Source organism: Giraffa tippelskirchi, chromosome 11 (genome assembly GCF_054371585.1).
Source record: "Giraffa tippelskirchi isolate mGirTip1 chromosome 11, T2T-mGirTip1v1.2.pri, whole genome shotgun sequence".
Lineage (NCBI taxonomy): Eukaryota > Metazoa > Chordata > Mammalia > Artiodactyla > Giraffidae > Giraffa > Giraffa tippelskirchi.
Window position 1 is genome coordinate 13,642,277 of NC_137285.1, and position 12,279 is coordinate 13,654,555.

The 12,279-nt window shown below is 38.0% G+C and overlaps 1 protein-coding gene and 1 non-coding gene across 5 annotated transcripts in view; one reads left to right on the top strand and one right to left on the bottom strand.

Annotated features, from left to right (window-relative positions):
* MED13L (mediator complex subunit 13L) overlaps window positions 1-12,279 on the bottom strand; it is a 284,123-nt gene that overhangs the window by 53,803 nt on the left and 218,041 nt on the right. For all 4 annotated transcript variants that reach the window (XM_081539697.1, XM_081539695.1, XM_081539694.1 and 1 more), the window contains 3 exons: window positions 6,969-7,114; window positions 4,133-4,327; window positions 3,565-3,753 (listed from right to left, as the gene is read on the bottom strand). In XM_081539697.1, the coding sequence (XP_081395823.1) occupies window positions 3,565-3,753; window positions 4,133-4,327; window positions 6,969-7,114 (530 nt within the window). The remainder of the gene's footprint in view (window positions 1-3,564; window positions 3,754-4,132; window positions 4,328-6,968; window positions 7,115-12,279) is intronic.
* TRNAG-CCC (transfer RNA glycine (anticodon CCC)) lies at window positions 4,616-4,688 on the top strand. The gene has a single exon. It is a non-coding gene; the product is annotated as a tRNA-Gly (tRNA).

Here is a 12,279-nt window from a genome sequence, read left to right on the forward strand (position 1 = left end):
AGTCCTTCCAATGAACACCCAGGACTGATCTCCTTTAGGATGGACTGGTTGGATCTCCTTGCAGTCCAAGGGACTTTCTCAAGAGTCTTCTCCAACACCATAGTTCAAAAGCATCAATTCTTCAGCGCTCAGCTTTCTTCCCTGTCCACCTCTCACATCCATACATGACCACTGGAAAAACCATAGCCTTGACTAGATGGACCTTTGCTGGCAAAGTAATGTCTCTGCTTTTAAATATGCTATCTAGGTTGGCCATAACCTTCCTTCCAAGGAGTAAGCGTCTTTTAATTTCATGGCTGCAATCACCATCAGCAGTGATTCTGGAGTCCAAAAAAATAAAGTCTGACACTGTTTCCCCATCTATATCCCATGAAGTGATGGGACCAGATGCCATGATCTTAGTTTTCTCAACGTTGAGCTTTAAGCCAATTTTTTCACTCTCCTCTTTCACTTTCATCAAGAGGCTCTTTAGTTCTTCTTCACTTTCTGCCATAAGGGTGGTGTCATCTGCGTATCTGAGGTTATTGATATTTCTCCCAGCAATCTTGATTCCAGCTTGTGCTTCTTCCAGCCCAGCGTTTCTCATGATGTACTCTGCATATAAGTTAAATAAGCAGGGTGACAATATACATTCTTGACGTACTCCTTTTCCTATTTGGAACCAGTCTGTTGTTCTATGTCCAGTTCTAACTGTTGCTTCCTGACCTGCATACAGGTTTCTCAGGAGGCAGATCAGCTGGTCTGGTATTCCCATCTCTTTCAGAATTTTCCACAGTTTATTGTGATCCACACAGTCAAAGGCTTTGGTATAGTCAATAAAGCAGAAATAGATGTTTTTCTGGAACTCTCTTGCTTTTTCGATGATCCAGCGGCTGTTGGCAATTTGATCTCTGGTTCCTCTGCCTTTTCTAAAACCAGCTTGAATGTCTGGAAGTTCACGGTTCACGTATTGCTGAAGCCTGGCTTGGAGAATTTTGAGCATTGCTTTACTAGTGTGTGAGATGAGTGCAAATGTGTGGTAGTTTGAGCATTCTTTGGCATTGCCTTTACATGTTGTTAAATGCATATTCAATGCTGTTTCTCAAATTATCTCCATAAACAGAAGAGGAAAGCTGATCTATCTATTCACACAAGCCAGAACTCTGGCCCTTCCAGGTCTCATGCTAATCTACGAGACGCTTGGCCATTTTAAGGGGCAAAGTAACCCCCTGTGTCCTATGCCCAGGAAAGCATGGCAGTGCTCAACATTGTTCAAGTGCAGAGTGATGAGGCTGAGGAGGATTCTAGCAGATAGAACATTAGGAGTCCTAAGCTGTAATTGATGTTATGATGTATAAAGCTGGACAAATTAATTTTATGACAAATACACCAGTCACTTTCACTTAGTGTTTCTGTTTTAGGAAACAAGGAGACATCAAGAGATGTATTTACCCAGGGTGTAGCACAATGATATACACAGAGTTAGAGGGGAAGAAATCTAAAGATCTACAGTTGTAAAAGTACACACCGGAAATCCACCAGAATAAAACATTTTTCTTTGAATTATGAATTTAAGAGTTCTGAACTGATCAAAGGTCAAGGCATCATGCACACAGCAGGCCTTCAATTTTAAGCTGAACACAAATTTTACTAAATACCAGGCAAAACAGTAACAAATGTAAACAAAAACTGATGACTTCTGTAGTTTAATTGTTAAAAATCCAAACTTGCATATGAAATATGATTAACATTTTTCAAAATACTGACAATTCTAGACTTATTAATATATCTTCTCTATGATATTATTATAATTATAAAAAGACTATACAAGGGTTTTTCTGCTTTTTCAGTTTAAAACTAGTTTTAATAAAAATCAACTGATGGCAAACCCTTTCACAAGGGATCATCCAAATTCTCTGTTCTACTGTATTCAGAGCTGAATCTAGTACATCTGTTCACCAGCTTAGCCAACTACAAGGCTGTTAAAAACAATGGCTAGGAATTTCCTTGCAGTCCAATGGTTAGGACTCTGTGCTTCCACTGCAAGGCGCAAGGTTCAATCCCTGGTGGCAGAACTAAAATTCTGCAAGCCGTGTAGGCCGGCCAAAACAACCCCCCAAAAACCAAAACCCCAAAGGTTACATGTCCATTTCTATGTCCCCCACACAATATCTGAGTTATTCCTTCCAGATAACTTAATGTGTGTGCTATGTTGCTTCAGCTATGTCTGACTCTTTGTGACCCTATGGACTTAGCCTGCCAGGCTCCCCTGTCTATGGGATTCTCCAGGCAAGAACACTGGAGTGGGTTGCCATGCCCTCCTTCAGGGGATCTTCCCAACCCAGGGATCAAACCCACATCTCTTACATCCCCCTGCATTGGCAGGCGGATTCTTTACCACTAGTGCCACCTGGGAAGCTGATAACAATACTGTGTGTTAAAACTGGAGTTCTGAGCACTGCTTGGAATTCTTGTACTACTGTTTGTTTATTGCTTTACTGTTTATCAAGCACCGTCAGGTACAAGATCTAATATGTATAACAGTCCTGGAAACTATATAGAATTTAACAGAGAAGGAAACTGGTGTTCAAAACAAGTATGAGAATTAAATAAGGTCACTCACCTAGTAAAAACTAAAGCTAGGTTTTAAAAGGTGTGTTCAATCCAAAGTCTGTACTTTTCCTCAATATGTTATTTAACCATGCACATTTACTGAATGTCACTACATGCCAAGCACTATGGCAGAAATTTTTAAATACTGCCTTATTTCATTCTCATGAAACTTACCACGTGATGAGCATGTATCATGCTTGATATAGTCTGTTTTCAAAGTTTAGAGGACAAGACTTCATTTATTGATGTTCCTGCCAATATGGCCCACATTAAATACCTACAAATAATCTTACTTCAGCTCAAGTGATGACTATCCTTTTCTTAGTGACCATATTTTCAATTAAAATGAAGTCAACTATAACAACAAAAAAGTTAATATAGAATATATACTACTCGACAAAGGAAACATCTTCCCAACTTAAATAATTTCTGAATTTTCTCAAGAAGGAAGAATGTTGAAATGGGCAAATTTTTCAAATTAATTCATATCTGTCATTAGTGTAGACAGATTATTGAAAGGACAAAGCATTTATTCAGAGCTCTTGGATGTCAGACTAACTTTATAACAAGGAAAGAAAATTCACGCAAGACTTGTCCCTGTCTGGCAACAGTCAATTGGGCAAGTGCGTCAACTATTCCCTGATTTAGTATTTTTACCACATCTCGTGTCCTGATTGCATGTGTGTGCACACATGCACATCAGTGTAAAAGGGTAGATGTTGTGTGTAGAACTGAAGAGAAACAACGAAGGTGTTTAACTGGAGTAAAGACTAAACACAGACACAATTAAAATTCTGAAGCACATGAACTGTTTACAATTTTCCTTCTCTATTTTGTAAAATCCCACATTAGTCTATCTCCACCTCTTCCACCAGGAATTTTTCCATGTGTTTTCTCATCTGTTCGTGGCAGGGCACTCCATGACTTTCTGGGATCTCTTCCCCACCCAGGATGTTCCTGGATCATACTCACCCATGACAGCCTGTTCTGGAGAAGTGGGCGGGGTGAGAGGCATCCCGCAGTTACTCGGGTCCTTCACGCTCCCAAGCCCCTGCTGTCCAACTGTAATATGGCCCCCCGTACTGGCCACACTCTGAGGAACTGGGATGTCATTCTGAGAGATCAGCACAAAAGCTGAAGGATAAACCATCCGAACACCACCTGTGAGGAGAACAAGTGAGAGAACAGCCTGAGAAAAAGGTCATGCCAGACCGCCAAATTTATTATTCCAGTGGCCAAAGCCCACTGGTGAAAATGAGACGCTCATTAGGTACTGCCAAAAGTGATGGGTTCCATCCTTTCATAAGTTAATAGCTATTTAAACATGTGTTCCAACATTATCATAATAGCATTTGGAATACAGGGACCATTGGTGCTTCAGGCAAGATAACTACTCAGCAAATACCACTGTGTCAAGAGAATTCAAAAAGATGGGGAAATTAAGGAGACTATTTTTGATGAATCTGAATGATTATCTTTTTAAATTAAGCAAGATGAAGAAGATAGAATTAAGTTCTTCAGGCAAAATATTTTCTCTTACCAACAATTACTTCTACTGCCACGGGGAAATCATCATCATATCCCAACTCTTCCTCTTCTTTCATTTCTTCTTTCTTTTTCAGCACCATTGGATAGAAATACTGCCATTCCTCTATCAACTTACGGGTGGCTGGGTCTGACATCTTGTATGCTTGGCCTGTTAGTGTGCCGTTTAAGCCATAAGGACTTACCAGTACTAAAGCAGACAGGAGAAACATATGTCACACAGCAGAGTGATAATTCCTACTTAAGTGTAATGCTACATACACGGTAGTTTTAGGGTGAGGCATATGATCATTTGATGTATACTGCTCTTTATTTCCTAATTCCTTTTTAAGTGTAATTTTTAAAAATTTCTCATTTTAGTACTTTTTATATGCCTCTCAACTCAAATCAATTTTCGAAGGTAATCAAATAGGAGGAGATATAATTAACACCATCAGACAAGTACATCAACACACAATATATAAGTTATCTAGGGACTTCCCTGGTGGTCCAGTGGCTGGGACTCTGCACTCCCAATGCAGAGGGCCCAGGTTCAATCCCTGGTTGGGGAACTAGATCCCACATGCTACAACTAAAGATCCCACATGCCATAACTGAGACTTGGTGCAGTCAAATAAATATTAAAAAAAAAAAAAGTTATCTATACATTATCTATCTATACATTAAAGCATATAAACATCAATTTGGTAATAGCTCATACAGCGTGAATACTGAATCTTCCATGACAGAAGACCATTCAATATATGTATCTTGAAACCAGCCTGGGACCTGAACGCTCTCCATATGATTTCTGAGACTTCCCAAATATTTGAGGTAATTTAAAATTAATATATAAAATGTCTATTGGCAGGAAAGTCTTAATGTACCAAATCTGAAACATAATGTTACATATAATTTCAGTTACAACTATTTTAGAGGTCTGCTGATTAAACAACTCTAAAATAAAATTTATTTTACGCAAAGTAAAGGACTCAAAAAGTCTTTCTCTCTTACTCTTTCACTGTTTGACCTTGATGTCATTTTCACTGAGCTAAACACAAAAATGCAATTAACATAACACTGTGTAACTCAGTTCTTATTCTCACAGTGAGTTATTTCGACATTTCAAGTAACACTTTTCTAGGGATAAAAGTCACTTTTCCTTAATCCTGATTTATAAAAACAAATCTCAGCGTAAGAATTAATTCAGAGGTCCTTTTTGGGAGACAGTTTTTTTCTTAACTGCTGGATGACATCTCACATCAATCAAGACAGAGATGGTTAAAGACATCACATATTTCATGTTGCCTTCTGCTATTCTGTATGGAGAAATACTGATCTTAGCAACACAGCTAATCAAGGGCAATTTTCCTGTTTTAACACTTCTAAGAAATCCGCACATCAATATGATTATGTTCACTATAATTGTCTATATGCCAACACCTGCCCTAAGAATGTACCTTCTCTACACCAATCATGGGAAAAAAGCAGGATAATGCCCCACAAAATCTTCCATGATTTGACATATTAGTAACAAATCAGTAATATTTGAAGTAAGTAGTCTACAGGGACCAAGTATGGCCAATATTATCTTTCCCAACTTAGAAGGTTAGTCATCTTTTCTCAAGACTAGTAATTCCTTTTGTTATTTTAAGTAAATGCTTTTATTTTGCTCCACGAAATCTAAAGTCAGATGATCCTCAGCACTCTCAGAGTCAAGGAAACACGGTGTTTAAATAATCCTGACAATCCACAAAATGAGCATATTGTACAACTCAAGTGTACAGTTTGAGAACTGGGCTGTTTTGAATATAGCAGTTCATACATAAAACATCCAAAACTACAGAATAATAAAGTACACAGTTTAAAATGTGTTGCTAGATGGAGGAAAATGCAGGCAATAATCAGGACACAATTACAATGTTTTTTCACCTTAAAAAGAAAAAAAAGGCTTAACAATCTTTAGGGCAAGAAAAAGCTGCTTTCATCAAATTAACTTACAATCATTTGCATAAGACCAAAAGCCAATATAAATAATATGGAGGCTAAACACTCATTTGACTATGATATCAATAGGCTATTATATCAATAAAATACTTTAGTCAATTTTATTAAAAATATTTTTTAAAATTACATTTTGTGATATATGAAGGCTATTTCAACCAGGCATCTCCAGAACTGATAATATTAAACTAAAAAAAAAAAAGTTTCTATATGGTTCAATTTAATATTATAACATTTAAAAAGAGTTATTCATAGAAAATTATGAATTCCAAAGACAAAACCAAAGCTTTAGAATATATAGCTAGAAAAAAAGAAACATGGTGTTATTTTGGTGATATCTAGGTAATTAGGTAAGCATTCATGAAAATATGTAAGTTAAATTACAACCAAATATCTACAACCAATGCAGTCTAAAATTAAAAGAAAATAAGATATTAATAAAGAAACTACAGAGTATACAACTCCAGGAATTTGATTTTGGTTAAAATTTCAAATAGTACAAAGCTTAATAGTAACTCTGTTAGTCATTACATTCCTAAAACCATAGGACAAAGAAAACAAGGAAAACCTTTAACTTATAAGATTTTTGTTCTTCAGGAAATTCTCCACACTTTATTCTTTGACACACTTAAGACCATGTTGTAGCTGAGGGAAGCTTTCAGTAAAAAAATGAGCAAGCTATTATCATTTACTTGTGGTCTTCCCTTTCTTCTTCAGAAACTAACCCTTCCTACTTAGCTCAACATGTCCATTTCAGATACTACTTTATTCCATGAAACTTCCCTGGGCAAGGTGGCTATCCACTGGGTAGGGAGGGGTGGAGAGGAGGGACACCATTGTTTACTTACCTTGAAATGGTGCAGGTGAAGACTGAGCCATGTGGATATGCTCCTCATTGATCAAATAAATTGGCTGGTGTTGGGCAATCTCCACACTTGTGCATACGTTACTTTCCCCGTGAAGAAAGAATGTGAATGCACAGGACAAATGCTCACTAGAAAAAGACAAAGTGAGAAACTCAGCTCTACATTTCAGTGGGAAATAAATAGGTGTAAGAGACAGGAACACAGATGGGACACAGCTTTATTTTATCAAGCATCCACCACAGCCTGCCCTGGATGATACTAACAAGCACAAACTTTCAGTCGGCTGTTGACAAATAACAACAACAGTAATTAAAGATGCCAGATAAATAGAAAGTTAGGTTTCACTGCAAAACTGAAAACTACTGTGCAGAATGCTTCCTGCTTCCTCTGCATAGAGTCTCCAACTATAAGCTCCTAAGGACAGAAAAAGAATAACATTTTTCTACCTTCTTGTGTATTACTATCTGAACTGGCTTTTAAATGACTAGGAACAATGACAAAACAGTTTTGCTTGTGTTTGGTATGACATAACAATGATATCAAATTTACAATCTTTTACCATTACAATAAGGTTATTAAACTTATTGATCTAAAAATAGCAATTAAGAACACTGCTATATGTAAATTTCCAACATACAACTGCTAAGATAATACGAGTTTCTAAATGGACTGGTAATTGATTATATTTAATTTTCACAATTCACCTCTGATCACAAAATTTTATTAAAGCATTCCACTTCATTTTCCACACAATTTGCTAAAAATTGAAAAAAATGATGTGTGTCTTGGGAGAAAAATAATTTCAAAATTACTATAGTGGCACATTCTTTCAAAGTTGTTAACTTTGGCCCTAAGCCACCCATAACATCTCCACTTCTCAGGACAGCTTATAGGAACATTTGCCTGATGAAGCAAAATCACTGTATTCTAGGCAACCACCATTTGAAAATCATCTTCCAAGATTTCCTTCTTTTCAAAAGTTCTCTAAAATATTATAAAGTATACTTTGAGTGCCACTCAAAAAATTAAAATTTAAGTATAAAATTATAACAATTTTGGAAAGCTGAGATAAAAATGACAACATTTTCACTCTATTTCTACAGGGAAGCATATATTAATATAGTCTTCCTTGACAAGTACATTGTAATGATCTGAGAAAAATTTGTGTTTTACTGGAATGTGCAACTTCCTCAATAGGACATAGCTAGACTTGATATTTGGGTATTTAGCACAACAGAGTAATCTTAAGATAATAAATTTAAACATCTCCTTAGCACCTTATGTCTAAGTTTCAAGTTCACAAAGAGGAAACAATGCATGTAATTTAAATGTATACAAGTATACAGTAGTGTCAACAATGTGGTGTCCTTCATTTATGGAAATGACACTGAACACATAGCATCCCTCAAGCACAACATTATTCCAGGCATGTAAGACACCAACATACACATCAACTGACTGTGGACTGGTCATTTTCAAAATCCAGTAGATTTTACAAAATCTCGTTTGTAAAATCCAGTAGAGAAGGAGGATCTGACATATTCCTTTCATGTCTATTAACCCATGCTGCTGCTGCTGCTAAGTCACTTCAGCCATGTCCAACTGTGTGCGAACCCATAGATGGCAGCCCACCAGGCTCCCCCGTCCCTGGGATTCTCTAGGCAAGAACACTGGAGTGGGTTGCCATTTCCTTCTCCAATGCATGAAAGTGAAAAGTGAAAGTGAAGTCGGTCAGTCGTGTCAGACTCTTAGCGACCCCATGGACTGTAGCCTACCAGGCTCCTCCATCCATGGGGTTTTCCAGGCAAGAGTACTGGAGTGGGGTGCCATTGCCTTCTCCGATTAACCCATGCAGTCATCCAAATATTTATAAGGCCACTGGTGAGAGTTACAGATTCTGAGTACAGCCCAGAGCGCATTTGCTCTTCCACCAAATCCCAACTGTGCATGAACACAAACACAACCTATGTTTGTCTATCAACCAGGAAGTGAGAATGGTGCAAGAAGTCTGAACAGTGACAATGAATAAAATATGGTCCGTGTCCTCAGGGAGTGCATAAACTAAGACTGACATAAATGCTTATCAGTAAAATAAAGTCAAGTACAGAAACAGAAAACCAAAATGCCATGGGAAGGCTAAAGTGTACCGATTTTTTCAATCTGGACGTCCAAATGCTTCAAAGAAGATGACATCAGATGAATGTTTCATTTCAGTGTAGAGAGAAAAGAAAAAGTAAAAGAGGGAATATGAGGCAAGGATTAGATGTAGTTAAGAACAGGATATACCTTAGAAATTCTAAGAGGAGGAGAGGACAGAACATGATGGGAAAGGAGTCTGAAAAAAGAAGTCAGAGGTCACCCTTGAGACAACCAAAAGTCTTGCCATGTGAAAAATAGCGGGGAGCCAATTTAAGGTTTGGTTTTTAAAAGTCAGCTCAATCTAAAGAATTGAGATAAAAACCTCAAACTAGAATTCAATCTGAATTTGCTATGTTCCAAAAGACACAGAGAAGCACAAATGAAAACAGTAGGAAGTGAATCAATGACCTATTTTCTATATTGATAACTTTTAAAAACATTTTTTTTTTTTAAAGAAACAAAACTACACAAGAACAACAAGTTATGGGAGAAACAGAACAGAAGCCACCAGTCACTGCATAATGTGTGGTAAGTTACTTCACTGTTCTGATCACAGCTTCCTCATACGTCAAGTCAGATGCTGGCACAAACTGCTGCCCCTTCCCCACGAGAAATTCTCATTCAGAATGTCTAGAATGAGCCCCAGGAACTTGCATTTCTATCCAATTCTCAGCTGCTACTCCTAGCTCAAGATTCATGACTCGAGAATCACTGAACTTTATGGCACATAAATCCTTTTCAGCTATAAAATTCTTTTTTTTCCCCTAAGATTACAAGAAACAAGAGGGCAAGGAGGACAATACTGATGACCTAAGGAGACTTTAGCCACTTCTAAGACTACACAGATAAAACTAACACTACAGCATTGCCTGTAATAGTTAACAACTAAAAACAGACAAAATGCCCATTTGTAATGGAGAAGGCAATGGCAACCCACTCCAGTACTCTTGTCTGGAAAATCCCATGGACAGAGGAGCCTGGTAGGCTGCAGTCCATGGGGTCGCTAGGAGTCAGACACGACTGACCAACTTCACTTTCACTTTTCACTTTCATGCATTGGAGAAGGAAATGGCAACCCACTCCAGTATTCTTGCCTGGAGAATCCCAGGGACGGGGGAGCCCGCTGGGCTGCCATCTATGGGGTTGCACAGTCGGACACGACTGAAGTGACTTAGCAGCCCATTTGTAAAGGACTGGTTAACTAAACCATGATACATCCCTACAAAATAATACTGTGTAACCACTTAAAAGAAAATACTGATACATAAAAACCTACCACATAAACTCATAAAAGATGAGGAAAACAATAAGGTACAAAATTGTTGTGAATCATACACACGCATCTGTATAAAAATGCGAGAGCGGGGAGGAAAATACACACACACACAATCAGCTTACCCTGGCATAAAGCTTCTCTGGAAGGATTCACTTTAAAAACCTAATAATTTTGGCTGCCTTTGGGGAATGCAGTGGTATGATTAGGGGATAAAGAAAGGATTCTCAATACTCTTTTCTACTTTTTGAATGTGGGGCCATGGGTCACACAGAAGGTAGTGGAGGCAGATCTGAAGGAGCCCCCGCCTCCCGTGCTGTGCGGTGCCTGCTGGCCAACTAGAGGAACCCACAGTCTTTCATCTCACCACATTTGGCTCTTAGTTGAAGCCTGCTGAGATCATCTTTGATTCTGACTCTGTTATCTAACATGCTGGATATTTAATCAGCAAGCATCAATATCTTTATCCATGTCAGTGCTAAAAATGGTGAATGAGACTATACTGAGGAAAGAATCCTGAGTCATTTTATCAAGTAATTTCCCAGTTACAAATTCTCCCAAGTGCTGCCACGCATGTACAGTTTCTTGTCTACAAAGGACAATCTGAAAGATTACTATGTCAAATGTCTGTATAAAATGCAGACACATAACAACTACCATATTACTCTGATCTAGAAACCTGCCTAAAATCCAAATTCAGGTTGTCTGATATAAAAGTTAACTCTCCTCATTTTACAGATGAGAAGATAAGGATAAAATGTATGGCCTGCAAATGCCATTCTTAGAAGCACACCTGGAATTAGACTTGAAACTTAGGGATCCTTCCTCTCCTTTTCACTGTACACCTGTCTGCTGTTGCACTCACCTCACTCTTCCCCCAGAACACTAGAGGACTACAGCTTTCCTTTCCTCTGTGAAGGGAATCCCATACTCTCTGCCACTCAGCAGCAGTGTTGATTTCCACAGCTTTACTTGCTCTTCACTAGAGCATGCTACTCCTTTAGGCCTCCCTTATCTTTCTCCCTCTATTGACTAAGGTCAAATAATCAACATGTAAATAAAATGATTAGTATACTAGTAGTACTACTACTGATATCACTAAATAACCTATCTATAAATAACTCCGGTGTTATGAAGAAGACAACTGTAAGGTGAATTTGGAAAGACAGGTATAATTTGTTCACTATCAAAAAGATAAAGATCATCTGAATGGCTGAAAAATGCTAAATCCATCTACGAAATACTTACACCAGACATGCAAAATTAAACCACATACATGGACCTCACCAGACGGTCAACACCAAAATCAGATTGATTATATTCTTTGCAGCCAAAGATGGAGAAGCTCCATACAGTTAGCAAAAACAAGATCGGGAGCTGACTGTGGCTCAGATCATGAACTCCTTATCGCCAAATTCAGACTTACTTTGAAGTAAGTGGGGAAAACCACTAGACATTCAGGTATGACCTAAATCAAATCCCTTCTGATTATACAGTGGAAGTGAGAAATAGATTTAAGGGACTAGATCTGATAGACAGAGTGCCGGACGAACTATGGATGGAGGTTCGTGACACTGTACAGGAGACAGGGATCAAGACCATCCCCAAGAAAAAGAAATGCAAAAAGCAAAATGGCTGTCTGAGGAGGCCTTACAAATAGCTATGAATAGAAGAGTAGTGAAAAGCAAAGGAGAAAAGGAAAGATATACCCATTTGAGTGCAGAGTTCCAAAGAATAGCAAGGAGAGATAAGAAAGCCTTCCTCAGTGATCAATGCAAAGAAATAGAGGAAAACAACAGAATGGGAAAGACTAGAGATCTCTGCCACAAAATTAGAGATACCAAGGGAACATTTCATGCAAAGATGGACTCAGTAAAGGAC